This window comes from Lampris incognitus, chromosome 21, assembly GCF_029633865.1.
Source record: "Lampris incognitus isolate fLamInc1 chromosome 21, fLamInc1.hap2, whole genome shotgun sequence".
Taxonomy (NCBI): Eukaryota; Metazoa; Chordata; class Actinopteri; order Lampriformes; family Lampridae; genus Lampris; species Lampris incognitus.
Window position 1 is genome coordinate 24,307,828 of NC_079231.1, and position 27,653 is coordinate 24,335,480.

The window sequence follows — 27,653 nt, forward strand, 5'->3', positions numbered from 1 at the left end:
ATTCATAATTTATACTAAATATATGACCCCAACCTCACCCACCAGTAAAAACAGTTCCTTGCCTTAACTCAAGCCCCAAAAAAACAAAAGGAAAAACAGAAATAAGATTGTGTAGGAAGTGTAGAACACTGGTCTGGGACCAGAGTCCACCAGCAAATTAAACCTTGACCATGCTGACACACTGGAGAGGGAGGTGGACTGGTTGAGCAGGAGCCCTGAGTCTGCTTGAAGGTTTGGCGTCAAACTAAGTGCTGAATTGAAGATAACCTGACTTTAAAGAAGACTGCGTGGAATTCAAGAAACTGGAGGTTCTGTTTTTGATCCCCAAGGACCGACTGAGGACTGCCTAGGACAACGAGATAGAATGCTAGATAAACAGACTGTAAAGGGACATTCGCCCTCCTTGAATGTCGCTAAACCCCTCTCTTTCCTCTCATTCTAGGAAGGCCGAGTTCCTTCATCCTCACTCCTGGCCCCTAAAGTTAAATAAACTCTTGATTTGCTTTAAATGCTTGTTTCCCAGTGGTGACTTTCCCGGTGCTGAAATCCTCTCCATGTCAGAGTTGCCACCATTCCCGGATTAACACAATGTGGTGCCCTAGGGTGACCACACTTCAAATAACCTGCTTTTCCCACTTACATGTAAAAAAGTGACATTTACTATGGGTATCAGTGTTTTCTGCTAGAATGTTTTTCAGCAGCGGTGCTGTTGTGCGCTGGTGCATGCTCGTATGTCCTCGAGCGTGCACCGCCGGCCCTATTCATGCGTGTCAGAATACCTTAAAATTTCAGCGTTTGCCCTAGGTTTGTGGAACACTTAGGTGCAAGTATTTGGCAAGGGGATTGTGGGTCCTACCCTAAGAAATTTTACATTTTTCAGATCATAAATAAACGGATCATAAATAAACAACACCCAAAAGAAGTCCACTGGGGACCAACTAGCTACAGCCATCAGATCTGGAAAAAGTCATGTAGTTAGTTGTGACACTCTTCACATTGATTTTACATTCACTTTAGGTGGTGCCCACAACGGTTTGGCTGCTGCACCTACGCCTTATAATGGTAGGGAAAACCCTGTGACCTCCTTCACTTCCCCAACAGTTTGGGGAAACAACAGACGAGACTTTTCTTGGTCTTGAGAAGCTGCAGCATTTATTAACTGACGCACTGTAGCCTGTACTGTACATTTACTGCCAGACCGACAACTTACTGCCAACCTTTTCTACTAGTCCACTCACATTCACTGTCACGTTCCTGCCGCTCGCTCTCTCACACTCGCTCATCCACACACTCGCTACGCACACCCATTACACACTGCCGTATTCCCTAATATAGAAAACGGGACATATATTTTAAAGTCTAGTCGTTGTCTTAATCATTTGGTGCCACCCCCAGCATGGCCAGTTGGCTGGTGCGGATAATCCGACCCAGGCTTCCACAGTCGTAAAATTAATACTTGAGAAATGCAAAAATTCATAAACCACAAGACTTTCACTGATGGCATAATTAGGGCCAATTTAGCGAAGACAGAAGGCCTAAGACAAATGTAATATTATTATATTCGTATTACAGCTTTACCATAACGATACAAATAAACATGAGAAGCAGTCAAAATCCAGAATCCACTGGGCCTCTAACTGAAGTGTTTCAGTATGAGTTCTTTGCGTCTGTTCTCCGCCTCTACGTCCCTGTCTTCGGGACGCTGTTCTAGGGTCTCGGGCTGCTCTGGAGGGTCTGTCCTCTCCAGGGTCCACGCGTCCAGTCCAGACTGGAGCGAAGCGTTGTGGAGGACGCAGCAAGCCAGCAAGATGGAGGAGCTCTTCTCTGGAGAGTACTAGGTGATGAAAACGAGAGCACTCGCGTCACTATTGGTGAACTGCCTTGTTGCACACCCAACACTTCTTACACTTGAAAGAACATTCCCTCTTGGCTTTCATATTGTCAATGCTCTTATATGTCCCAATGTTGACACTCAATACATCGGATTGCTAAATATCTTTCAGAGTAGCTTTGGATGGAAGCTGTCAGAGGGGAAAATGTAGTAATGCAAATGAGCTTCAGGAGCGATCGTAATGCAAGATAAATGATGGTTCATGCAGGTTTCCCTGAGTTGAATTTAAGACATTTTATGAGCATTTTTAACACTAATCAAACCAAGATGTGAGACCAGTTGGCAGGTAGGAATGACAAAGTCATCTCAGGAGAAAAATAAATATCGATACTTAATTCGCCTTATTCACCTCTCTGCCATGTTTGATTAAACTGGCGCCACGAGGGGGAGATTAGACGCGGAAATGCCATAGACTCCAGTGGTAAAATTCCACTATAAAAACACAATTTCAAGAGTAGGATTAATCAGTCACAGCTGGAAATCATCTCAGTAGCTACAATAACACATTTGCCATGGCTGAGTTATGTTTTCCTTCCGTTGTTTTATTGCTTTAGGATGGATGAAAGTCAACCAGCGGGGCAGCCATCCACCTTCATTCATTTTATATCATGAAAACCGCGACGGTTAATCACACTTCAAGTCTCCTAATAAGGGCTTTGAAATTATGATACCCCAAGTCATTCTACTCAAACTGCTCTTGAAATAGTATTTTTATAGTGGGGTGTTCACACTGGAGTCTATGGCACTTCTGCGTCTGAGTCAGCCAACCATGGTACCTGGGTGAATAAGGCGAGTATTGCTACAAGTAATAATACCTGTAGGTATCCTTTGGAGCTGTCTAGACATCTGAATCGAGTCTGGATTGCTCTGAACGTCCGGTCCACTATCTCGTGCGTGGCAGTATGAGCGAGGTTATATCGAAACTCTGCAGGGGATTCTGGGTAGGGGACCGGTGTCATCAGCCACTTTTTCAAGGGATAGCGGCAGTCACCTGAGACACAAGACAAGGTTTCACCGGACCGAACCAACAAAGACAGAATGATGGTGACAGCTGGAAGCTTTATTTTCACATTTCTTCTTATGTTTTCAGTGTAAAAACTAGAGCTGGAGGGAAACCTTCATTTATTTCATCTAGTTTTTATGTTACGCTCCATCAGACACCTGGAACAATGAGCACATTAACAGTTACCAACTGAATGGCAAGTTGGTCTTGCTTGTTAGACCGCAGATATCAACGCCCATCAAGACATTGTTTACCTGTCTGTATAACTGCCTACCCACCCATCCATCCTCATAACCAGCCAATTCTTCACCCCCCCTTCCCCCCCCAATTGTACTTGGCCAAATACCCTATTTTCCGAGCTTTCCCGGTCGCTGCTGCACCCCCTCTGCTGATCCAGGGAGGGCTGCAGACTACCACATGCCTCCTCCGATACATGTGGCATTGCCAGTTGCTTCTTTTCACCTGACAGTGAGGAGTTTCACCAGGGGGACGTAGCGTGTGGGAGGATCACGCTATTCCCCCCAGTTCCCCCTCCTTGAACTGGCACCCCGACCAACCAGAGGAGGTGCTAGTGCAGCGACCAGGACACATACCCTCATCCAACTTCCCACCCACAGACACGGCCAATTGTGTCTGTAGGGACGCCCGACCAAGCCGGAGGTAACACGGGGATTCGAACCGACGATCCCCGTGTTGATAGGCTAAGGAATAGACCGCTACGCTACCCGGACACCCATAATTAGCCAACTCTAAGCTTAGTCAAATTATATTGTATAATCATCGATGGCTCACCTAGTACCCAACCGTCCTCGGTGTCCTGCAGAGCTTCATAGACTGTGGACCTTTGAAGAATCTCTGTGTCTTTCAGACAGCCGGGCCAGTGGGTCTCTGCACTGAGGAGCAGGCCCCGGGCATCACACACCAGCTGACAGCCAACTGAATGGAAGCCCTTCTTGTTGACATAGGATGCATCTTCACTGTTCGGGGCCTTAATGGCCACCTAGAGACGGACAGCAGGGAAGAGAGGAAAACGAGAGACCGCCTGTCAGTGAGCTAGTTTTAGTCCTCAGGAATAAAAACATTATTTTATTGTTCATTTTCATAAACATCTGTTTTTGTGACCAGAGACAGAACATTTTACATCACATATCACATAAAAAAGGGAGGGGACAGTTTAAATTACTTCTTTTTTTTTTACATACAATATTTATAACTTATCACAGACAGGTGAATCAGGACATCTGAGACTACACTATGTTTAGAAGGCAGTGTTCTGCTTGTAACTTGTACTAGAACACTATTATACTTTGGATGTCTAATTTATTTTTACTCATTTTATTTAGTTAACTACTTAAAGGTTGAGAAACGTTTCATCATCATCTAAGTGACCTCTTCAGTCTCAACTGACTGCAGGTGTCCCCACCCTTATAAACAATACAGTGACTGCAGGGACCCCACCCTTAGAAACAATACAGTGACTGCAGGGACCCCACCCTTATAAACAATACAGTAACTGCAGGGACCCCACCCTTAGAAACAATACAGTGACTGCAGGGACCCCACCCTTATAAACAATACAGTAACTGCAGGTACCCCACCCATACAGTGACTGCAGGTTCCCCACCCTTATTAACAATACAGTGACTGCAGGTACCCCACCCTTATAAACAATACAGTGACTGCAGGTACCCCACCCTTATAAACAATACAGTGACTGCAGGTGTCCCCACCCTTATAAACAATACAGTGACTGCAGGTACCCCACCCTTATTAACAATACAGTGACTGCAGGTTCCCCACCCTTATAAACAATACAGTGACTGCAGGTACCCCCACCCTTATAAACAATACAGTGACTGCAGGTACCCCCACCCTTATAAACAATACAGTGACTGCAGGTACCCCACCCTTATAAACAATACAGTGACTGCAGGTACCCCCACCCTTATAAACAATACAGTGACTGCAGGTACCCCCACCCTTAGAAACAATACAGTGACTGCAGGTACCCCCACCCTTAGAAACAATACAGTGACTGCAAGTACCCCACCCTTATTAACAATACAGTGACTGCAGGTACCCCACCCTTATAAACAACACACTGACTGCAGGTACCCCACCCTTATTAACAATACAGTGACATAACGACCCAAACCAACAATCCGTTTCATATGCAAATTGGCGTGACCATTAACTAGAGTTTCAACGGCCATGTGTACTATTCTCAGAGGGTTGGGGAATAGTTGTAATCACAGCATGGTAAAATGGTGACAGATGTACTCTTAAGCCCCCCATCGGTTCAGGGATGGTCGTTCCCTCTTCACATAGATGGCCTCTTTCACTCCCCGTTCAAACCAGCGTTCCTCCCTACCAAGGATGTGCACATCCTCATCCTTGATAGAGTGGCCACTGGCCTGTAGACTGTGTAGATGGTGTAGACTGTGTAGATGGTGTAGACTGTGTAGATGGTGTAGACTGTGGAGTCCTGGCCTGACGTGTTAGCTCTCCTGTGTTGTACCATCCTCTTGGCCAGCATCTGTTTAGTTTCCCCAATGTACAAGTCACAGCAATCCTCCTGGCACTTAACAGCTCCACTATATTGCTCTGTTTGTGCCGGGGGACCCGATCCTTGGGGTGTGTTTTGGGGTTTGAAGGCAACTGAGATGTGGTGTTTGGAAAATACGCGTCTCAACTGTTCCGATACTCCCACCACATACAGAATCACCACTGGCTTACACTTAAGACAGCTGTAGTCCTTCTCCTCTCTTGGATCGGCTGGTGCACTGTTTGGGGTCTTCCTGGCCTTGACAAATGCCCAGTTAGAATAACCACACTTAACCAGGGTCTGTTTAATGTGGGATTTCTCCCCTTCCCCGGCTGCTGTGTTGGTGGAGATGTTGTCAGCTCAGTGGTGCAGCGTCCTGATGACTCCTAGTTTGTGCTCCAACGGATGATGAGAGTCAAACCTTAAGTACTGATCAGTATATGTTGATTTATGGTAAACATCAACAATCAAATGTCCCCCATCACCAATGGACCTATCGCTCAGTCCCGCCCCTCGAACACAGACGAGCCAATGGCAGTGTAGTGCCAAATGCACGCGGGAGCTCACTCGGACATCTAGAGCTAACGACTCCATTAAACAGCATCAGAGCTGCATCAGAAGTCGTGGTTTTTGTGATGTTTTATGGATATAAGTTGAACAAAAGTGGTCAAACGATGTGCATGGGGTACATTCAACACTGATATGAGGTATCCTGAGAGGATAGGCAATGGGGTATATTTTATCCCATTTCCCAAACCAAAACAAGACAGAGCCAAAAGTCTCCGGTGGATTAAGCTGTGTGGCAGACCACACAGTCAACTCAACATAGTGAAGATAAACAAGGATGTCTACATTTGTGTCACACAGGTACAGGGTAATGCTAGCTAGTTAATAAACTAATACACGTATATCTCAGTGCCTCCCCAGGATCAACGTTAGTTAATTGAAGGTAAATTAATTTATTTTACCCTGCGGTGCACGAACAACGCTGGTCCTGGATGATGTTATCTGCAATCATGATGGCCGTGAGACGAGGCTTTTCCCTCTCGCATTGTGATCTGTAAACTCTCGCCTCCAATTTAAGCTTGTCACCCACCATATCTAGTTTTAAATGTTGTACATATCCCTCCATAGCATAGTGAAGTCCTTTTTGATGCCTTCTAGATGAAACCAGGTCCTTCTGTCTCCAAAAGTTATGTATAGCCTCTTGGGATATAGTTTTGACACCAATAGCTGCTATTGTAACTCTCTAGTCAGTCTGGGTAGCTCGTCCGAGTTAGCAACAGTAACTAAGGGGGGCGGGGCTTAGCGATAGGTCCATTGCAATTTCACAGTCTAAGAAGGCTAACCTGTCGTTTTGCACATCCTCCCTGGTGAACTTGATGTGGTGTCCACAGAGTTAATGTGGTTGGTGAAATGTGCTACATCCTGAGATTTAATTTTAACCCAGGTGTCGTCCACAAATCTGAACCAATGGCTAGGTGGTGTCCCTGGATAGGACATCAGAGCCTCTTTTCCACTTCCTCCATATACAAGTTGGCCATTACAGGTGAGACTGGGGAACCCATAGCACACCATGCCTCTGCCTATAGTGCTGTCCCCTGTATGTGAAGTATGTGGACTGAAGACACAGCTTCAGGAGCAGACACAATTGGTCAGTCTTGTAACTACTGCCCGGATCTCATTTCAGGGGTTCATAAGTATTTATGTTGCTGAGTAACATCATAACTTTCTCATGATAGTCTGTCTGGTTTAATAAATCAGTTCATCTACATTTGTCCTCCGGAAGGATGATGAAGTTTTTGTCCTTGCTGAGAGTCGTAAGCGCATTCCTCTTGTCTCAGCTGATGTTGGACGACAGCGCCTTCGCATTGCTGAGGCAGGTTGAAACTTTCGTCTGCAGTTGCTCAGCTTCCGGGTCTGTGATGTCACGGATCGCCAGTTCTGTGGCTGTGATCAGTTCCACTAGCAAGGTTTGCCTCAGCGTGGCAGCAAAATTAAGCCCCTTAGCAAGGATGTCTTTCTCCGCCTGGGTGAGCTGTCTGTTGGACAGATTCCTCACCCACTTGTCCACATTGCTGGCGTGTGTCTGGCGTCCATCTCTCTGTCTGCCGTTGAGGGCGATGTCCATTGTCTGCCGATGTCTCTGGCGTGCAGCAAGTAGAAACTTCTTTTGCTGCCTGGTTTTCAACTTGCCATGTTGTGTTAGACGAGCCTTCTCCGTGAACTCAATCACATGTTGGAAAGTGGTCTCATCTAGACAGGACTTGAGTCTCTGTTGGAGCTGCTCCTCTTTGGCTTTCAAAGCGTCTATAGTAAAACTAGTTTGTCTCACCTGTTTGTTCAACAGCTGTCTCTGTGCCTTCTGAAGGATCTTGTGAGCTCGGTGGCCCTTGACAGAAGATTTCATTTGCAGGCTATTAGGTTTAGTCCTGCTCCGTACTATACTTTCAATGGACTATAACATGATAATATAATACATAATATTATATTCTATTCAGCTGTTAAACGGTCAGGGATTTTGAAGAGACAAGCCAATTTGTAACCAGAGGGTCACTTTTTCTAAATCGTTGGTTTAGCTGAAAAAATGGGTTTGGGGAAGTGGCCAGCACTAGAGATCTGTACTTGCACTTGGCAGTTTCTTAGTATGATAACAGCACGTGTAAGTGAGGATCCTGATAAGAGCCTATATCACTCCACTCAACTTGACTCTATGGAGAAGGATTAGCGGTAGTACTTACCTGAACACAGTCTAGTACCCCCAGGACACCTGGGACCCCCGCCACCCTCTGAAACTCCTGGATAGACTGTTCTCTGTTGGCAGGGTCTCTGTGTCGGGAGAAAGTAATCACTAAAATCATTATTATTATTCTCATACATGTAGTAGTACTTGGTGAGCAAAGTAAGGGGAGAGAGTGTTGTGAATAATACTGGTTTCTACCTGGTGAATGTGATGAACTCTGGAGCCTTCTCCACTAAGGCTTTAGTCACGTTGGTCACACAGCGTGACATAGATGCTTGGCTGATCCCAATCGCATCTCCCATAGAGGTCTGGAACGATCCTGAGGTGTAGAAACCCAGTGCAGCTAGAACCTGGACCTCAGGGCTAATGGCCCTAGACCGCTGGGTGCGTCTACAGAGAACCTAACACATACAGTCATTGGTCTTGTGATGATTAATACCTGATATTGACATAAATAATATCGTCACTCACATGTTAAGGAAGTGTAAGACATTTTAAGACCTGCAGACACCCCAATACAGTAAACTGAACTCAACAACTGTAAACCGGGTATCTTGATGCATGCTGAATAATCCAGGTGTAGAAATCCCAGAAAAGTTGAATCAGTTCATCTGGACACAAGGTTTAGAGGGAGAAATGTTTCATCAATCATCTAAGTGACTTCGAGGAGTGACTTTGAGGAGAAGGGCTAAGAGTACATCTGTCACCGTCTCATAATGCTGTGATTGCAGCTATTCCTCAATCTGTGAATAGTACACATGGCCATTGTAACTCTTAATTAACCGTCATGGCAATTTGCATTTCAAACCGGTGTTAGATTACCGGTTTCGGTCGTTATGCAACTGTGCTGTGTATAAGGATGGGGATACCTGCGGTCAGCTGAGACTGACCAAGTCACTTCGATGAGTAATGAAACGTTTCCCCCACTAAATGTTGTGTCCAGATGAACTGATTCACCTTGGCTGAAAACTGGATAATTTACCGATTAAGAATGCAGTGGACTAAAACACTATATCTCACCTCTCAATGAATCTACCTATTGAATATAAAATAGGTTGGGTGGTTAATTCTCTGGAGGAAGTCTTATGAGACAATAGTACACACTGCAACAGACTACAGTAGAGCAATAGACTCACTTCTCGAAGTAATTCCACCAGGTACAGAATGAATTCTCTCGGAAAGCCAAACGTTGTCAGGAGAAAGTTGTCTGAGACGGAATCCAGGTCGAAACGATCCAATGTCTTATGACCTCGACCGTGAAGCAGCAAATCACAGTCCAGTATGGCAATAGGGATTGCCATGGCTGTCAAAGGGGCAGAGAGAAGATAATGACCAGCTACAATAAGGCACACACATACCCCCCCCCCCCCATATCAAGACTCCCAATAAGGTTGAAGAACACTGTAGCTGTGATGTCTGTTACTACATTTATCTACTACTACTACCACTACTTTCGGCTGCTCCCGTTAGGGGGCGCCACAGCGGGTCATCCGTTTCCATTTCTTCCTGTCTTCTGCGTCTTCCTCTGTCAAACCAGCCACCTGCATGTCCTCCCTCACCACATCCATAAACCTCCTCTTTCGCCTCCTCTTTGGCCAGCTCCATATTCAGCATCCTTCTCCCAATATACCCAGCATCTCTCCTCCACACATGTCCAAACCATCTCAATCTTGTCTCTCTTGCTTTGTCTCCAAACTGTCCAACTTGAGCTGTCCCTCTAATATAATCATTCCTAATCCTGTCCTTCTTCATCACTCCCAGTGAAAATCTTATCATCTTCATCTCTGCCACCTCCAGCTCCACCTCCTGTCTTTTCATCAGTGCCACTGTCTCCAGACCATATAACATAGCTGGTCTCACTACCATCTTGTAAACCTTCCCTTTAACTCTTGCTGGTACCCTTCTGTCACAAATCACTCCTGACACGCTTCTCCACCCACTCCAACCTGCCTGCACTCTCTTCTTCACCTCTCTACTGCACTCCCCGTTACTTTGGACAGTTGACCCCAAGTATTTAAACTCAAATGCCTTCGTCACCTCCACTCCTTGCATCCTCACCCTTCCTCTGTCCTCCCTCTCATTCATACATAGGTATTCTGTCTTGCTCCTACTGACTTTCATTCCTCTTCTTTCCAGTACATACCTCCACCTCTCCAGGCTCTCCTCAACCTGCACCCTACTCTCACTACACATCACAATGTCATCCGCGAACATCATCGTCCATGGAGACTCCTGCCTGATCTTGTCCGTCAACCTGTCCATCACCATTGCAAACAAGAAAGGGCTCAGAGCCCATCCTTGGTGTAATCCCACCTCCACCTTGAACCCATCTGTCATTCCGACCACCCACCTCACCATTGTCACACTTCCCTCATACATATCCTGCACCACTCCTACATACTTCTCTGCAACTCCTGACTTCCTCATACAATACCACACTTCCTCTCTCGGCACCCTGTCGTATGCTTTCTCTAAATCTGCAAAGACACAATGCAACTCTTTCTGGCCTTCTCTATACTTCTCCATCAACATTCTCAAAGCAAACATGTTACTACATTTATATGTGAATTAAAATCACCTTCAGGCAAAATGTTGTCATATTTGAAATAAAAGTACATATGAATCAGCTCTTTATTCACAACTTAAATACTCAGATGCAGGTTTTCTCTCACTCAAAGGGGCTAAAGCTTTGTCCAGGTATATGGTCATGTTCGAACATATATGGATTTTGACAATCCATTTTTGAGACCTTTTCTGGAATTCGGCAGGAGCCTGTTTGCATTGATCACATGTAGGGTCAAAGACTATCTTAATCTTAGATAATCTATCTTGGGACCAATGAACAATTGTAAACTGAACTACAGTGTGCCTAAAGCATATTGAGGCATATGTTGTATGGCCATATTGTAAATTCTCTGTATAATTTTTAAACATTGCCTCTGGGATTATTTCGCTTAGACCTGTTTCCCATTCATTTTTAAGAGAGTCCAAACTGTTCAGGTTATGTGTGATAAACGATGTATAAATTCTGCTTATAATTTGTTTTGTGTCAACTTTACATTTGAAAATTGAGTCTAACAGAGATACAGGAGGACATAATGGGAAGCAGTCTGATCTTTGATCCTTGCAAGAATTTTGGCATCTGTGTTCAAACGTGAAACAGCACAGTATGAACTGCAATTGAAAGGGTATTTATTCCTTTTAGGTAATAGACACGTTACTGCCTGACGCATGGTTGGAGGTAAGGATTTCGATGAAAAAGATTTTTTGAATACCGACAGTAACAAGAGGGTAAACTGATCTGAAAATCTTTTAAAAATGTTGGTTGGAAAACCGTCCAGTGCCGGAGATTTGCCACTTTGGATGGCTCTCATTGCTGAGGCCATCTCCATAGCTGAAAGACCACCCTCCAGTTCAACAGCCTGTTTTACACCAACTGAGGGGATATTCAGGGGTTTAAAAAAAATCTTCGATGGCAGAGGGGTTAGTCGGTGAATCTTAGGTGTATAATAGCTGATACAACTTTCCAAAACAAGAACAGATCTTTTCATTATCAGTGCATTTTAAACCTTGCTCATTGTTAATTGCTGGAATGGTTTGATTAGCAGTTCTTTGGCGCAGCTGATGCGTGAGTATTCCTCCAGCCTCCTCCCCATGTTCATAGTGGCTATGTCTTAATTTGGAAATGATCTATTCAACCTATCGAGTAGACAGGCGGTCAAACTCAGTCTGTAGCAACATACATTTTTTTTAATTGTATCTGGAGAAAGGGAGTGGATGTATAGCATATATAACATATCTCATCTGTCAATGTTTTAAGGCGCTCGGTGTTTGCTCTTTTTTTGTTTGTACAGTATGAAATAATCTGGCCCCTTTGATATACCTTTAATGACTCTCATACAATAGCTTGAGACATTGCTGGAGTTTGACTTACAACAAGAAACAATCTAATTTTGGATGATATGAAAGTGGTGAACAGCTGGATAGAGTGGGCTGATCTGGACAGGGATGCCTGCTTAGAAACACTCTGATCCAAAAGAGAATTGAGAACACAGTTTGTGTTGCCACCAAGCATAATGTGTTGTCATATTTGCTAAGTGAGAAAAAGGGCTGGTGAAAACTGTAGGATCATCCCAGTTCTGGGCATAGATACAGCCTTGAATAACTGGGAGTGTGTAGAATTGTCCTACCACAGTGACATATCACCCAGCAGAATCAGATTGTACACGTGATACCATAAATTGTGTATCTTTACCAATCATAACAGTTACCCCCCTAGCCTTTGAGTGGAAGTTAGATTGATATACCTGGGCTGCTAAGACAAGCGTTATCAAATGAACATAGTATATGGTCTCCTGTAGGAATGCAATGTCTGTATTCATCTGTTTTAAGTGTGAAAAGATTTTTTTTTAAAATTTCACTGGGTGATTGAGTGATTTAACATTCCAGCTCACAAAGTTAACTGGGCCACAATCATGCCTTCTAGTGTTATTTATATTGACCATAATGTGTATGTAAAAGATTGTGTACCATACACGAAACCTATAAGCATTAAAACACAATAAAAATATAAATAAATATAAAAGTCTGGCAGAATAGGTCTAGTACATAGATAGATAGGTCCAGTAATTTCCCACCCCCCATCACCTACATGAACAAGGTGATTATTACATCCCTCAAAAAGAAATCCAGACATTTAATGTTTGTGGTGGGGAACTTAGGCTCCCACCAAGCCTCCCACGTGGAGAGAAAAAGAAACAAGAAAGCGCAGTGTAATAAATAAACTATAACGCATAATAACTTGAGGTTGTAGTATTTTAGAGAAAATAATAATTCTTAGTTATTTTGACAGGCTAAACATAAAAGCTAGTAGTTTCTATCTCTTAATGACTTTAATGGATAATGCTCCATTAGAGCATGCCTTGAAATGGAGTGTCACCCTATAGGTAAATAATAGCTCACCTAATCGATTAGCAGACATATATTAATAATAAAAAGGTAAATCATAAATGTACATCTGAGGATATATAATGTACATTATTATACTTATTATAAGTAGACAAAATGAATCAATAGATGAATAAATATTAGTGAAACTCCATCAAAGCATGCCATTATGTAAAATGTCATCCTACAGATAAACAACTGTTACTGACCTATTCAACCAGTAGTAATAGTCAGAAACTAAAACAGCATATTATGAATGTTTAACTAAAGACATTCTATAAGTAAGGAAAATGAACCAATGCTTTGGTAAATAATAACAATAACCCATCAAAGTGTGCCCTGAAATAAGGTGTCACCCTATAAGTAGACAGTTCTAGCTGGTCTACTACACTACAGGAGGTGATGGGTAGGTATGGAGTCAAGGAGAGGAATGTGGAAGGACAGATGGTGGTGGATTTTCTGAAAAGGATGGAAATGTCTGTGGTAAATACACATTTCACGAAGAGGGAGAAACACCGGGTGACTTACAAGAGTAGAGGAAAGTGCACACAGGTGGACTATATTTTATGTGGGAGGCGCAATCTGAAAGGGATTGGCGACTGCAAGGTGGTGACAGGGGAGAATGTAGCTAGGCAGTATCGGATGATGGTCTGTGGGATGACTTTGGAGACCAAGAAGAGGAAGAGAGTGAAGGCAGAGACGAAGATCAAATGGAAGTTGAAGAAGGAAGACTGTTGTGTGGAGTTCAGGCAGGAGGTAAGACAGGCACTGGGTGGTAGTGAAGAGTTGCCAGATGGCTGGACAACCACTGCAGAAATAGTGAGGGAGACAGCTAGGAAGGTACTTGGTGTGTCATCAGGACAGAGGAAGGAAGACAAGGAGACTTGGTGGTGGAATGAGGAAGTACAGGAAAGTATACAGAGGATGAGGTTGGCAAAGAAGAAGTGGGATAGTCAGAGAGATGAAGACAGTCAGTGGGAGTACAAGGATATGCGGTGTAAAGCGAAGAGAGAGGTGGCAAAGGTAAAGGAAAAGGCGTATGGTGAGTTGTATGAGAGGTTGGACACTAAGGAAGGAGAAAAGGATTTGTACCGATTGGCTAGACAGAGGGACCGAGCTGGGAAGGATCTGCTGCAGGTTAGGGTGATCAAAGAGAGAGATGGAAATGTGCTGACAAGTGAGGGGAGTGTGTTGAGAAGGTGAAAGGAGTACTTTGAGGTGTTCATGAGAAAGATGAAGAAAGTAGACAGGAGTACAAGGAGATGCCAGCAAAAGTTAAAGGGTTTACAAGATGGTGGTGAGACCAGCTATGTTGTATGGTTTGGAGACAGTGGCACTGATGAAAAGACAGGAGGTGGAGCTGGAGGTGGCAGAGTTGAAGATGATAAGATTTTCATTGGGAGTGATGAAGAAGGACAGGATTAGGAAGGAGTATATTAGAGGGACAGCTCAAATTGGACGGTTTGGAGACAAAGCAAGAGAGGCAAGATTGAGATGGTTTGGACATGTGTGGAGGAGAGATGCTGGGTATATTGGGAGAAGGATGCTGAATATGGAGCTGCCAGGGAAGAGGAGAAGAGGAAGGCCAGAGAGGAGGCTTATGGATGTGGTGAGGGAGGACATGCAGGTGGCTGGCATGACAGAGGAAGATGCAGAGGACAGGAAGAGATGGAAACGGATGATCCGCTGTGGTGACCCCTATCAGGAGCAGCCAAAAGTAGTAGTAGTAGTAGTAGTGGTAGTATTGAATTGCCCTTCTGGGATAAATAAAGTTGTCTGAATCTAGTAGTGGTGGTAGCAGTAGTATAACCCCATTTTGCTGTCAGGTAAGTTTAATTTACACATCACTGTAGAAAGAGACACCAGAATAATGGAACCCTATTGAGAGAAAGGGCCTCACACTCCACCTAGTATTGTGTCAGTTATCATCAATAAGCAGTGGTGCTAACATGTCCTCTGTTGCTGATGTCATCGTCTCAGATCATTGGCGGGGTTTCCCTCACTAGCATCAGCCCTGCTTGGTAAAGAATCTCCTTGGAGATCTCAACGTTTGATGTTTGGCGAGTTACTGTGTAACTCTTGCTGCAACAAACTATGGGTATATTGGACGACGAGCTCATGGCACCTCTTGACGCTGCACTTGTGAAAGCTAAAACGATGCCGGGCATCCATAAAACGATGCCGGGCATCCATAAAACGATGTCGGGAATATGTAGTAATCGTCCCTGATCGCTCCGGCATGGAGGAGCCTGCCACTGGGCCGGATTCCCGAGCTCGGAGCGGGGCAGCTTTCCAGCAGCATGAACTATACCTTTTCCAAAACACGTCACTCGGTACTAAAACAGACCCCCTCTGTGTGGTCGGGGGGGGGGGGTGAAACTGTTCAAATGAAAAACCGGTACAATATCTCGAACTGCGTGACAGACAAAATGCACCACTTCTTCTTACATTTACCTTTTAATTTCGCCAAAATTAAGAAAAGTATTCGCCTACCATTCACACAAGCTGCGGCCATAGACCACCGGGATACCCAAATACCCGATTTGCGTTTGAAATGTGCACTTTCGCCAAAGATTATATGCTTAGTTTTGTGTTGACTCGCTTTAATATTAACACGACAGTTAAATTTAGCTTAATAATAGTGTCAACGTGTTGGTTCGTTTTTCAAGTGTTTTTTTTATATATTCAGTTGTGTTTTTGTTTTTTTTGTTTTTTGTAGAAAGTGTCGCTGTCAAGGCAATGTTATCTAAACACGTCGCCTTGAAGAAAATAAACAGCACATTAGCCAGTAAAGGCAGGGCTGTAGCGGTCGTCGCACTGCCGGAAGATGCCGCCGTGCGAGGCTGCACGTTTCGGATCAAAACACTGAATTTCCTCCCAGCCTTAGAGTGCGCTGTCTCTTAACGAGCCCACGGCGGCGGGGGACGAGCCATCTCGACGATTCGCCGCTCTGTGATGAACTGTAAGTACGTCGTGGCTGGCTATCTGGCTATCTGGCTAATGCTAGCGCCAGAGAGGCGGCTCCGCGTAGCTAGGCGTTATAACGTTAACGTTTAAGTCATGTCGTCACAGCAAATAAACGCGGCTTCGCCGTGTTGGCTTCTTTGTAGTTGTGACCATGTTAGATACCGGCGGGATCGTCAGGTCTGTAGAAGGTTGGATATAACCTACATGGTAGCATGTTAGATAACTAGCTAGAATTAGCTGTAATGATTTAAAAAAACATGTCTTCCTACCTTGATGAATGTATTGCTACTGTCCCCTGTGGTCTTCGATGACGCTGGACCGACTGCTTGTGAAGTAATCGTAGATAAATAGGTAGATACATTGTTTGATTGATAGGTAGATGGATCGACAGACAGGCAGGCATATAGATAGATAGATAGGTAGCTAGGTAGGTAGGTAGATAAGTATATAGGTAGATGCATAGATAGACATAGATATTGATAGATACATACATAGGTATACAGGTAGATAGATAAGTATATGTAGATAGCTGGATGGACGGATAGATAGACAGACCTATAGATATATTCGTAGATGAATGGACAGATAAATGGATAGACAGACAGAAATAGATAAGTATCTAGATCGTTAGATAGATAGATAGATTAGTATATTGGGAGATGAATGGATGGATGGATGGATGGATGGATGGATGGATAGATGATAGGTAGACGTAAACAGATATATTGATAGCAACGTTATTGATTGCCACGGGAACTTTTGTACCACAGCAAGACAATAGACAACATAGCAAGTGCATGAAGCATATGTTAAGATATGGCAACAGAATCATTGCACTCTTGTTTGTGTTTTGCTTGACTAATTCCTAACAATGGTGGTCTGATCAACTTGCACTTTGTTGCATGGTGGTAGACTGTAATAAATAAGAAGTACAGTTGTGCAGTGAAGTCATGGTGCATGGGTAAAAAAAAAACAGGAAAAATAACGCTTGCATTGGGTGAAAGTGACATACTTATAGAGCCACAGTTAGTCTGTGTGGGTTCAACACCATCCCAGTTGACTTGGGACATATTGTCTGGTAGGCATCGTAATAGACCGCCATGCTACCCGGACACCCGACAATTGATTTTGAATTTAATTGTGACCCTAAGAATCGAAATTGAATTGTGAGATTCCCAAAGATTCCCATCCTTAATAGCTCCCCAGTCAGTTAAATAAATCTTTTCATATTTGTGATGTTTTTCTTTAAAACCATGATCAGTTGTTTTGTTGCTTTGTTCGATCACAGGCCTCTGACAACATGGACAGCGACCTGAGTCCCCAGGATAAAAAAGACTTGGACAAGTTTATTAAGTTCTTTGCCTTGAAGGTAAGAGGGACGTAATTCGTATTTTTGTGTTTCTTATTGCCACCACACACGTGATGACCAGCTCCTCTGCACAGGCAAGGTTCTCTTCTCACAGCCTCAGACTGTTTACCACCTATCATCGAGTTTGAACGAAGGACTCGTTTTCTAGCGGCGCAGTGGTCGCCTCACAGCAACCTTGGGGGTCGTCCCGGGTCGTCGTCTGTGTGGAGTTTGCATGTTCTCCTCGTGTCTGCGTGGGTTTCCTCAGGGGCTCAGGTTTCCTCCCACAGTCCAGACATGTAGGTCAGGTGAATTGGCCATGCTAAATTGTCCCTCGGTGTGTGTGTGTGTTGGCCTGGTGGGCTGTCCTGGGTGTCTCCCCGGCTGCCACCCAGTGACTGCTGGGATAGGCTCCAGCATCCCCGCGAACCTGAGAGCAGGATGAGTGGTTTGGATGATGGATGGATGGACTCGTTTTCTCAGTTCAGTTTATGGACTTGTGTCCACATGCTCCTCCACACACACACTCGTGGTTTTTTGTAACTTGATGCTATCTGGAAATCTATGTGAGGAATCTCCTGTGTGTGTTATTTCTTTGTGTTTTTCTGTTTTCACAGAGCCTGGATTATTGTGCAATCTTGTGCATATTGTGCTTGTGTTAATTTGGTCTGTTGGGATACGCCGAATGGTTGCTCTCATTGTTACCAGCTGGTGTGATTATTGTCATTGCTGGTACTCCCATTACCCTGTGATGGGCTTGTGGAGCCTCGCCCCAGAAGTCGCCCTGTGGTTGTTCAAGCCCATTGATTTGAACTGTTAATAACAACACCTGACTCATGGCATTGTATTTTTGACCCTTTCCCTTGTTTTTTAAAAAGCTGGTATTGATAATGGCGCTAACGGGCACTGGCTGAATCCACTGTCCTTTTATAGTTCAGGTGATGGTCGACTTAGACACAGTATTTGTTATCTGTGAATGTTCTCATAGCGACGGGCATTGGAAAACATCCGAACACAAAGAGCCATGGACATCTATAGCTCTGATAACGACTCCAAAGAGGATAAATTCTGAGTCTCATCACCAGCCAGTCAGACTAGCTTGGTCTAGTCAGAAAGGGACGAACTGAGGAAGCCTCTTGGATGAGAGGCGAAACGTCTTCACAGATATATACCAAGTCCAGTTGCACTTGATTCAACTCCTTGGACAGTATTTGTTGTTTTGTTTTTTAATTTTGATATACTTTATTGATCCCCGTAGGGAAATTCCTCTCTGCATGTAACCCATCCTAGCTGTGTAGCTAGGAGCAGTGGGCAGCCGCCATGCAGCACCCAGGGACCATCTCCAGTTCGTCTTGCCATGTCTTGCTCAGGGGCACAGACAGGAGTATTAACCCTAACATGCATGTCTTTTTGATGGTGGGGGAAACCGGAGCACCTGGAGAAAACCCACCACAGACATGGGGAGAACATGCAAACTCCACACAGAGGACGACCTGGGAGGACCCCCAAGGTTGGACAACCACGGGGTTCAAACCCAGGACCTTCTTGCTGTGAGGCGACGGCGCTAACCACTTCGCCGTGTCTGTTTTTGTGTTGTGGCGGTTGTGTTGATTATTTCCTCATGGATTGCTGATGGATTGTATGTATTTCCTTCCTGTGTATGAATGCAGACTGTCCAGGTGATAGTTCAAGCTCGTCTTGGAGAGAAGATAAGCACCCGCTCCTCTTCATCACCCACCGGCTCAGACTGGGTAGGATACTTTCCTGATTCCTTCCCTTTGCAGGTTTTGTTTTACTGGTCTGTGTGATGTGGTTAAGTGGGAATGAATAAGAAATTTGATCAAATCCAACAAATCCCAACCCCTGTATACTTAATCTGGCCATTCACGAAGCCGATAATGGAATGAGCTCTTCATCACCTATCTCTCCATTCAACCGACTATCACTCAGTCTTTCTTGCCCTCCAAATGACTGTTCCTGTGTGTTTTTCTCCAGTTCAATTTGGCCATTAAGGACATCCCAGAGGTTACCCATGAGGCCAAAAAGGCTCTGGCTGGCCAGCTCCCGGGTATTGGAAGGGCCATGTGCGTGGAAATCTCCCTCAAGACGTCAGAGGTAATTTCTGGCTTCAGATGGCGCTAAAGTCAGTCAGCAAACTGCTCATCCAATCCCATGGATTAAAAAAAAAGTTAACATACGTGATGATTGTATTTCTTTATTTCCATCTCCCGCTCTTTCTCAGGGTGACTCGATGGAGTTGGAGACATGGTGCCTTGAGATGAACGAGAGGCGAGTGGCCTGTTTTTACTATGGATGTGCATCACTGGAAGACATGGGATTTTGAATGTTCAGATGTGTTACTGGTTGTTTTCATTTGGAAGACTGGGCTGGCTTGTCGACTAGTTTACTAATGCCGTATACAGTGGCCCTCACGAGTAGCTTTTCAGTTGGCTGATCTGACAGCATTGTAATTTTATTCATCTTTACATACCTGTGTTTAATCTTTTGTTTTTTTTTTCTATTTGACTCTATCGCACTATGGCCACTGTCAGTTGTTTCAGTTAACAGTATAGACAGCTGGGCGGGGCAGTGGTCAGTGGTTGGTTTGACAGGAGTGTCTTGGCTAAACCTTCCAAGACAGCAAGCTGAAGTATCCATGAGTAAAGGCTCCCAGAGCGTCCGGGTAGCATAGCGGTCTGCTCCGTTTCCTACCAACAAGGTGATCCCGGTTCGAATCCCCGTGTTACCTCCGGCTTGGTCGCGCATCCCTACAGACCCAATTGACCGTGTCTGCGGGTGGGGAGCTAGATATAGGTACGTGTCCTGGTTGCTGCACTAGCGCCTCCTCTGGTCAGTCGGGGTGCCTGTTCAGGGGAGAGGGGGAACTGGGGGGAATAGCATGATCCTCCCTTACGCTACGTCCCCCTGATGAAACTCCTCACTGTCAGGTGAAAAGCGGCTGGTGACTCCACATGTATGGGAGGAGGCATGTGGTAGTATGCAGCCCTCCCCGGATCAGCGACCGCGATGCTCGGAAGAGTGAGGTAATTGGCCGGATGCAATTGGGGAGAAAAGGGGGAAGGGAATCCAAATCGCTCTTGGTTGCACCTTACCCCCGCTGCAGTCTGTGTTTTGGTTTGAGCCAGTTTGTAGTCGGAATCCCAATATTCTTCCAGCTTCTACTTAACGGTTATCCCATCTTGGTGGTTGCAATGTGTGCTTCCTCTTCAGAACCAACGGGACCTGCTTGTCACCTGACTGTGTTGATTCGTCTTTCAGTCAGGTTTTAATATTACTAATTCATGTGTTGTCTGACTTGACCGTGTGTAGGTGTGATAAAGACATTAAGGTGTCCTATACCGTCTACAACCGTCTGTCTCTCCTGCTGAAGTCATTATTGGCCATCACCAGAGTTACGCCTGCGTATAAGCTGTCAAGGAAGCAAGGACACGACTATGTCATATTATACAGGTATATAAGGTTTACTTTCATGGCTGTCTATCAGAATACACACACACACACACACACATGCACACACCAACATGTCTGCACTCTCTCCGTCTTACTGGCTTTACTGTCTTGATGGTTTCTTGATTATTGAGGCGGAAATCAATACTGAAATGTGGGTTCTAATGCTATTGTCTGTAACTGAGTGAAAATGATTGGAGCCCAGCGTGTCTAGGTAGCATGCTAGGTAGCATAGCAGTCTATTCTGTTGCCTACCCACACGGGGATCGCTGGTTTGAATCCCTGTGTTACCTCCGGCTTAGTGGGGCGTCCCTATAGACACAACTGGCCGTGTCTGCGGGTGGGAAGCCAGATGTGGGTATGTGTCCTGGTCGCTGCACTAGCGCCTCCTCTGGTCGGTTGGTCGGGGGAACTGGAGGGAATAGCGTGATCCTCCCACGTGCTACATCCCCCTGGCGAAACTCCTCACCATCAGGTGAAAAGAAGCAGCTGGTGACTCCACATATATCAGAGGAGGCATGTCGTAGTCTGCAGCCCTCCCCGGATTTGCAGAGGGGTTGGAGCAGTGACCAGGACAGCTCAGAAGAGTGGAGTAATTGGCCAGATACAATTGGGGAGAAAAGGGCGGGGGGGGGGGGGGTCCACAAAAAAAAACATTAAGAGAGACAAGATTGAGATGGTTTGGACATGTGTGGAGGAGAGATACTGGGTATGTTGGGAGAAGGATGCTGAATATGGAGCTGCCAGGGAAGAGAAGAGGAAGGCCAAAGAGGAGGTTTATGGATGTGGTGAGGGAGGAAATGCAGGTGGCTGGCAGGACAGAGGGAGATGCAGAGGACAAGAAGAGATGGAGACAGATGATCTGCTGTGTCGCTCCCTAACGGGAGCAGCTGAAAGAAGAAGAAAGACAATAAGGACAAAGAGATAGGATCTAGTTAGTGTTTTGAATCACATGAGTTTAGACTTACCTGCTGTAACAACTAGGTAAAGCACAGATAAAGGCTAGTTATGTCCTGATGTTTAAAATTAGGGAGTGAAAATAGTCTACTTCCTTGTTTTACTTATAGCCATCACAGAGGACCAACTAGTAAAGAAAAAAAAAGCTCATCTTTCTCTGTATTTGTCATTTTGTCTTGTCTTCAGGATCTACTTTGGGGAGGTCCAGCTGAGTGGACTGGGAGAAGGTATGTAGCTTCTCATTAGTTGTATCATAAACTTGGTTCCGGATTGTTCTGGATTATCTTCATCCATTTTCCATTGCAACCTCTGCTGTAGAAGTGTTGAGGGTTCAGAGTTGTCTGTTTGCTGTTCAGGGTTCCAGACGGTGCGTGTGGGTGTAGTCGCCACCCCTGTCGGCACCATCATCCTGTCCTGTGCCTACCGCACCAACCTGGCATTCATATCCAACAGGTAACTGACATACAAGTTTGCTGTTATTTGGTGTTACTGATCACTGTCAATAATAGCCTGACTTACCGTCAGACTATTCCATTGTCTACCAACACGGGGATTGCCGGTTCAAATCCCCGTGTTACCTCCGGCTTGGTCGGGTGTCCCTACAGACACAATTGGCCGTGTCTGCGGGTGGGAAGCCGGATGTGGTTATGTGTCCTGGTCACTGCACTAGCGCCTCCTCTGGTCGGTCGGGACGCCTGTTCAGGGGGGAGGGGGAACTGGGGGAATAGCGTGATCCTCCCATGCGCTACGTCCCCCTGGTGAAACGCCTCACTGTCAGGTGAAAGGAAGCATCTGGCGACTCCACATGTATGGGAGGAGGCATGTGGTAGTCTGCAGCCCTCCCTGGATCGGCAGAGGGGGTGGAGCAGCGACCAGGATGGCTCAGAAGAGCGGAGTAATTGGCTGGATACAATTGGGAGAAAAGGGGAGGGGGATTCTTATTTGCCAAACTAGTAACTGTTGAAAGGTCAACAGGCTGGCCAGATATGTCTCTTGACTTTTACATTTAAATATTTTTCCTCTTTGTTCCCCCTCCTGACTTTAATTGTCTCCTCTCTCTTTTCTCTTATTTCTGCTCTCTAGTCATTCTCTTCCACTTTTCTTTCCTCTAATTATCGTCTTCTTTCTTCAGACAGTTTGAGTGCACGGCTCCCATCATGGGCATTATTGTTGACCACTTCTTGGATCATCCATACGGCAACCAGCTGGCTCCCAACATGGGCCACCCCTGCAACTACAGGTAATCTGTGTGCACGCCACAGCGTGGTAGTTCAAGATTCATGAGACAAAGGGGGTTCTATGAATACCCAAATACATGGAATGAAATCTGAATATATGAAATGAAAATCTGAATATATGGTTCTGTACCGGAAAATGGTGGCTTGCTCCCTCCGGGTTGGGGATGAGTTGTTGCCTCAAGTGAAGGAGTTCAAGTGTCTCGGGGTCTTGTTCATGAGTGAGGGTAGGATGGAGCGGCAGGGTAACAGATGGATTGATTCAGCATCAGCAGTAATGCGGACGTTGTACCAGACCAGCTCTCAATTTGCCAGTCAGTCTTCGTTCCAACCCTCAACTATGGTCATGAGTTTTGGGTAGTGACTGACAGGGTGAGATCGCGGATACAAGCAGCTGAAATGAGTTTCCTCCGTAGGGTGTCTGGACTCAGCCTTAGAGATAGGGTGAGGAGCTCGGACAACCGGAGGGAGCTCGAAGTAGAGCCACTACTCCTTTGCATCGAAAGGAGCCAGTTGAGGTGGTTCAGGCATCTGATTAGGATGCCTCCTGGGTGCCTTCCTTTGGAGGTTTTTTGGGCACGTCCAACTGGGAGGAGACCCCGGGGTAGACCCAGAACTCATTGGAGGGACTACATGTCCAATCTGGCCTGGGAATGTCTTGAGATCCCCCAGGAGGAGCTGAAGGGCGTTGCTGGGGAGAGGGACATCTGGAGTGCCCTACTTAGCTAGCTGCCACCACAGCCTGACCCCGGATAAGTGGCTGATGATGAGATGAGATCAAAACCTGAATAAAGAGAAGAATTTTCGATAATTAGTCTGAAAATCCAAAGGAATTATATATATATATATATATATATATACCAAGTCCAGTTGCACTCGATTTAATTCCTTTGGATAACCATGACCTGGATGAATGAGAACATTCACAGACAGTCTGAAATTGTTTTGTTTTTTTTCATCAAAGTAAGGGTTTTACTTTCCTTTTAACCCTCTATTCCACTTCTAGGTCCGTCAAGGTCTCCTGACTTGGGACCCCTGGCAGTCCCGTGATCGAAACTTTTTTTTTTTTTTGGAAACCAGTGTTACATACATGTTAGACACAAAGAACAGATCAGTGTTTCACAACATTTCCCCCCTTTTTTTTTGGTATGTTAGAACAGAGAACTACAATAACACCTTGTTCCAACCCCCCACCCATCCCAAATTCTTAAAGAAAACAGGCAAGAAAAAAAAATAATACACATACAGAACTGAGTAAGTAAATAAGATACACACACACACACACACACACACACACACACACACACACACACACACAGGGAGTTGATAAAATTAAATAAAATAAAGTAGGGAGGTCAGTGCAATAGAAAGGATGCTCGAGATGCCCACCCCAAGGAATGGATTCATTGATAATCAGTTGAGGTCCAGAGAGGTAAGAGAATTTACATATGAGATAATGGGCTGCCATTTTTTGTAGAACTTAGCAGTTGAGCCTCTTAAAGAATACTTCACCTTCTCTAATGGGAGAGATGACATTAAATCCTTTAACCAGGAGGTAGCGGAAAGTGGATTTGGGCTTTTCCACTGTAACAATGCGTCTACGGGCAATGAGTGAGGCAAAGGCAACAACATCAGAATTTTCCTTGGTAAGACTGGTTGGCATAGGGCGTACCCCAAAGGTGGCTATCAAGGGGCAGGGATCCAGTGTAATTTTGAGGGCTTCTCCTATCATCTTAAAGAAAAGGGACCAGAACTCAACTAATTTTGGACAGGAGAAAAACATGACTATGATCCGCCGGTGATGAGCCACATCTATCGCAGGTATCACTCACGCCTGGGAACAACCGACAAAGCTTAGCTTTTGTAAAATGAACCCTATGCAAGACCTTAAACTGAATTAAACTTAAACGGGAACATGAGGATGTAGAGTTGACCCTGGCTAGTGCCCTGTCCCACCATTCATCTGTCACATAAAGTTCTAGCTCCTGTTCCCAACTTCCCCTAACCCCTGCTAGAGAAGTCAAATCCGAGGATGATATAAGGTCATATAAAACTGAGATCCTGCCATGTGCCCTGGGGAGAGAAAGCACCTTAGAGACAAGAGAGCCTACTGGAAGCTGAGGGAAAGATGTCAAATGTGTGCGAGCGTAATTACGAGCTTGAAGATACCGGAACAAATGAGATTGAGGTAAATTGTACTTTAAACAGAGATCATTAAAAGTCTTGAATGAGCCCTTTAAATATAAATCTGAGAAATGGGCCAGGCCTCTCTCTCTCCACAGACTGAAAGCTGTATCTAAATTAGAGGGAGGAAACAAGTGGTTATTACAAATGGGGCTGCATGGAGTGGGGGCAGAAAGTTTGAAATGTTGCCTAAATTGTTTCCAAATTGCACTAAAGGTAGACTTTAAAGTTTCCCATAATAAAGAGGGTGAAGTTGACTCAGTCTTGTTAATCTCAAGGAAGGCGCTGATTCTTTTTGAGATAAAGTCACAGAACTCCTCACTAGCTAGTAGACCTGTATCGTATCTCCATTGGCTCTTAGTGTTGGGCGCGAGTGCTAAATCCAAAATAAGCGGAGCATGATCGGAAATAACAATAGCAGAATACTCAGTAGATTTCACAGCAGAGAGAAGAGCCCTGTCTATACAAAAATAGTCAATACGAGAATACGCTTGGTGTACCTTCGAGATATAGGAGAATTCCTTTGTGACCGGGTGAAAAAAACTCCAGGGATCTATGCAGCCCAACTGACGCATGAGGGATGACAGTGTCTTTGACATGGCGGAGGGTGTGATCGGTTAGGTTTAGGGTCTATCCCTAAATTCATGTCCCCCCCCTAAAATAAGATGGTGGGTATCCAGATTTGGAATATTGGAAAAAAGGGAGGTCATAAAATGTGGGTTGTCCCAGTTAGGGGCATAAACGCTTGCCAACACCACTGAAGTCTGATATAATGTACCACTTACTATGATATAACGCCCTCCGGGGTCAGAAATAATCTGTGTGGGGGAGAACTGGACACGTTTGTTAATCAAAATAGCAGCGCCCCTGGATTTAATGTTAAGAGCTGAATAGAATATTTGCCCAATCCAGGGTTTACGCATTCTGTTATGATCACTTACACGCATGAGTCTCTTGAAGGAAAGCGATGTCAGTGTTAAGCCCTTTAAGGTGTGAAAACACTCTGGCTCGCTTTACTGGCCCCCCCCAATCCACGGACATTCCAACTCACCAGCCTAATAGAAGACCCATCTGTTCCTCTCTGAGGTGTATTTGGATTAGCCATTGATCACATCTAAAGCGTTTAAGATAGAAGGAGAAACGAGGTGACCATCCTGGAACTATCCTAGGGATATTAACATAGGATAAAAAACATGAAAAACCTCCCAGTGCATTGTAGTAATCAATATTCTCCCCCAAAAACATAAATTTACACAGTGAATTAATTTGAAATCAATCAACAAATCATTTCCTAAGCTCGCCATAACAGAACAAGACGAGTTGCAGGATAGGATAGTACACAACCGATTTGCTATGCAGCGGATTTCGCCTCTTGACAGTCCAGAATATATGAACACTTTTAACGGTTAAATAGAGACACTGTAACAGGAATTGAAGAGCAGACAGAGATAGCAGGCCAGCCGAACTGATAATGTTTTGGGATAGAAAGAAGAGAGAAAAAATAAAATCAAAATAGAGAAGAGAAAAAGAAAAAAAATCAATGAAGAGACAAAAAACAGTGCAAGTTGTTAGTATGAAACAGCTCAGGGGCTACCTCTGTATCAGACTAGATATATACTCAGGCTAAATTGCCCGTAGTAAAAGTAGCAGAACACTTCAAAATAATAGCAATTAACAACTGGAACTTGTTGAAGAAAAATTGAGAATAAAAAAAATAATAAAATGAATTAAATTAAATTAGCCCACTAGGGGTGCTACAGTTCACGCAAAGAAAGCGATGGATTTCAGTAGCCCGCATAGCCACATACACACACCTTACATAGACAATTTCATATGAAACAATGCGGAAATGCAACAACGCAGAAAACAGCTAACGCCTTGGATGGGCTGTGCAGGCTAGATGGAAGCAGAAGTAAGTTTAACCCTTGTAAGCAGCACAAAGGCTGCGTAATTTAAGCAAAGCCTCAGGTCAAGAATGTCAGAGATATAAAACAATAGAGATGATGATAAAGCAAGGAGAATAAAACACTGTCATATATAACATGTAATTCAAACAGTGCATGACTTAGATTACTGCTCATATTCACCTAAGAGGCAAAGTAGAACTAACTTCCTCGGCCTGTTTAGCATTATATTCGTGTCTTACCAGCAAGGAGAGATAAAACAAAGACCCATATATAGTAAATCCGTGGCCATGACGCTTACTTAGCTTCAGTCGTACACGAGTTATGTATGCGTTTTTGGTAGAACTGCTCAGCTTGCTCCGGGGAGTCAAAGAAATGATCCGTTGAAGGTGACGCGCAGTCGGGCAGGGTATAGCATGCCAAAACGTACGCCTTTCTGAAAGAGCGAGGATTTCACCGCG

The 27,653-nt window shown here is 44.7% G+C and overlaps 2 protein-coding genes across 4 annotated transcripts in view; one reads left to right on the forward strand and one right to left on the reverse strand.

Annotated features, from left to right (window-relative positions):
• Positions 1–1,133: 1,133 nt before the first annotated feature.
• harbi1 (harbinger transposase derived 1) lies at positions 1,134–15,633 on the reverse strand. The gene is made up of 7 exons (XM_056301484.1): positions 15,623–15,633; positions 9,319–9,485; positions 8,381–8,583; positions 8,181–8,268; positions 3,687–3,894; positions 2,707–2,882; positions 1,134–1,834 (listed from the first exon to the last, which is right to left on the reverse strand). Exons 2-7 carry the CDS (start codon positions 9,481–9,483, stop codon positions 1,634–1,636), a joined length of 1,041 nt encoding a protein of 346 aa, XP_056157459.1. The 5' UTR covers positions 9,484–9,485; positions 15,623–15,633; the 3' UTR covers positions 1,134–1,633.
• Positions 15,634–15,916: 283 nt separating this feature from the next.
• atg13 (ATG13 autophagy related 13 homolog (S. cerevisiae)) overlaps positions 15,917–27,653 on the forward strand; it is a 38,174-nt gene continuing 26,437 nt past the window's right edge. For all 3 annotated transcript variants that reach the window (XM_056301034.1, XM_056301037.1, XM_056301038.1), the window contains exons 1-9: positions 15,917–16,091; positions 17,385–17,465; positions 19,115–19,195; positions 19,440–19,559; positions 19,687–19,733; positions 20,775–20,915; positions 22,056–22,096; positions 22,226–22,322; positions 23,002–23,109. In XM_056301034.1, the coding sequence (XP_056157009.1) occupies positions 17,397–17,465; positions 19,115–19,195; positions 19,440–19,559; positions 19,687–19,733; positions 20,775–20,915; positions 22,056–22,096; positions 22,226–22,322; positions 23,002–23,109 (704 nt within the window). In that variant the 5' untranslated portion in view covers positions 15,917–16,091; positions 17,385–17,396. The remainder of the gene's footprint in view (positions 16,092–17,384; positions 17,466–19,114; positions 19,196–19,439; positions 19,560–19,686; positions 19,734–20,774; positions 20,916–22,055; positions 22,097–22,225; positions 22,323–23,001; positions 23,110–27,653) is intronic.

Coding starts and splice junctions, on each gene's coding strand:
- harbi1 (XM_056301484.1), bottom strand. CDS start 9,483: ATGGCAATCCCTATTGCCATACTGGACTGTGATTTGCTGCTTCACGGT. Junction 8,269..8,380: donor GAGTTCATCACATTCACCAG/GTAGAAACCAGT, acceptor CTCCCGACACAG/AGACCCTGCCAACAGAGAAC. Junction 2,883..3,686: donor CGAGGACGGTTGGGTACTAG/GTGAGCCATCGA, acceptor CTTGTGTCTCAG/GTGACTGCCGCTATCCCTTG.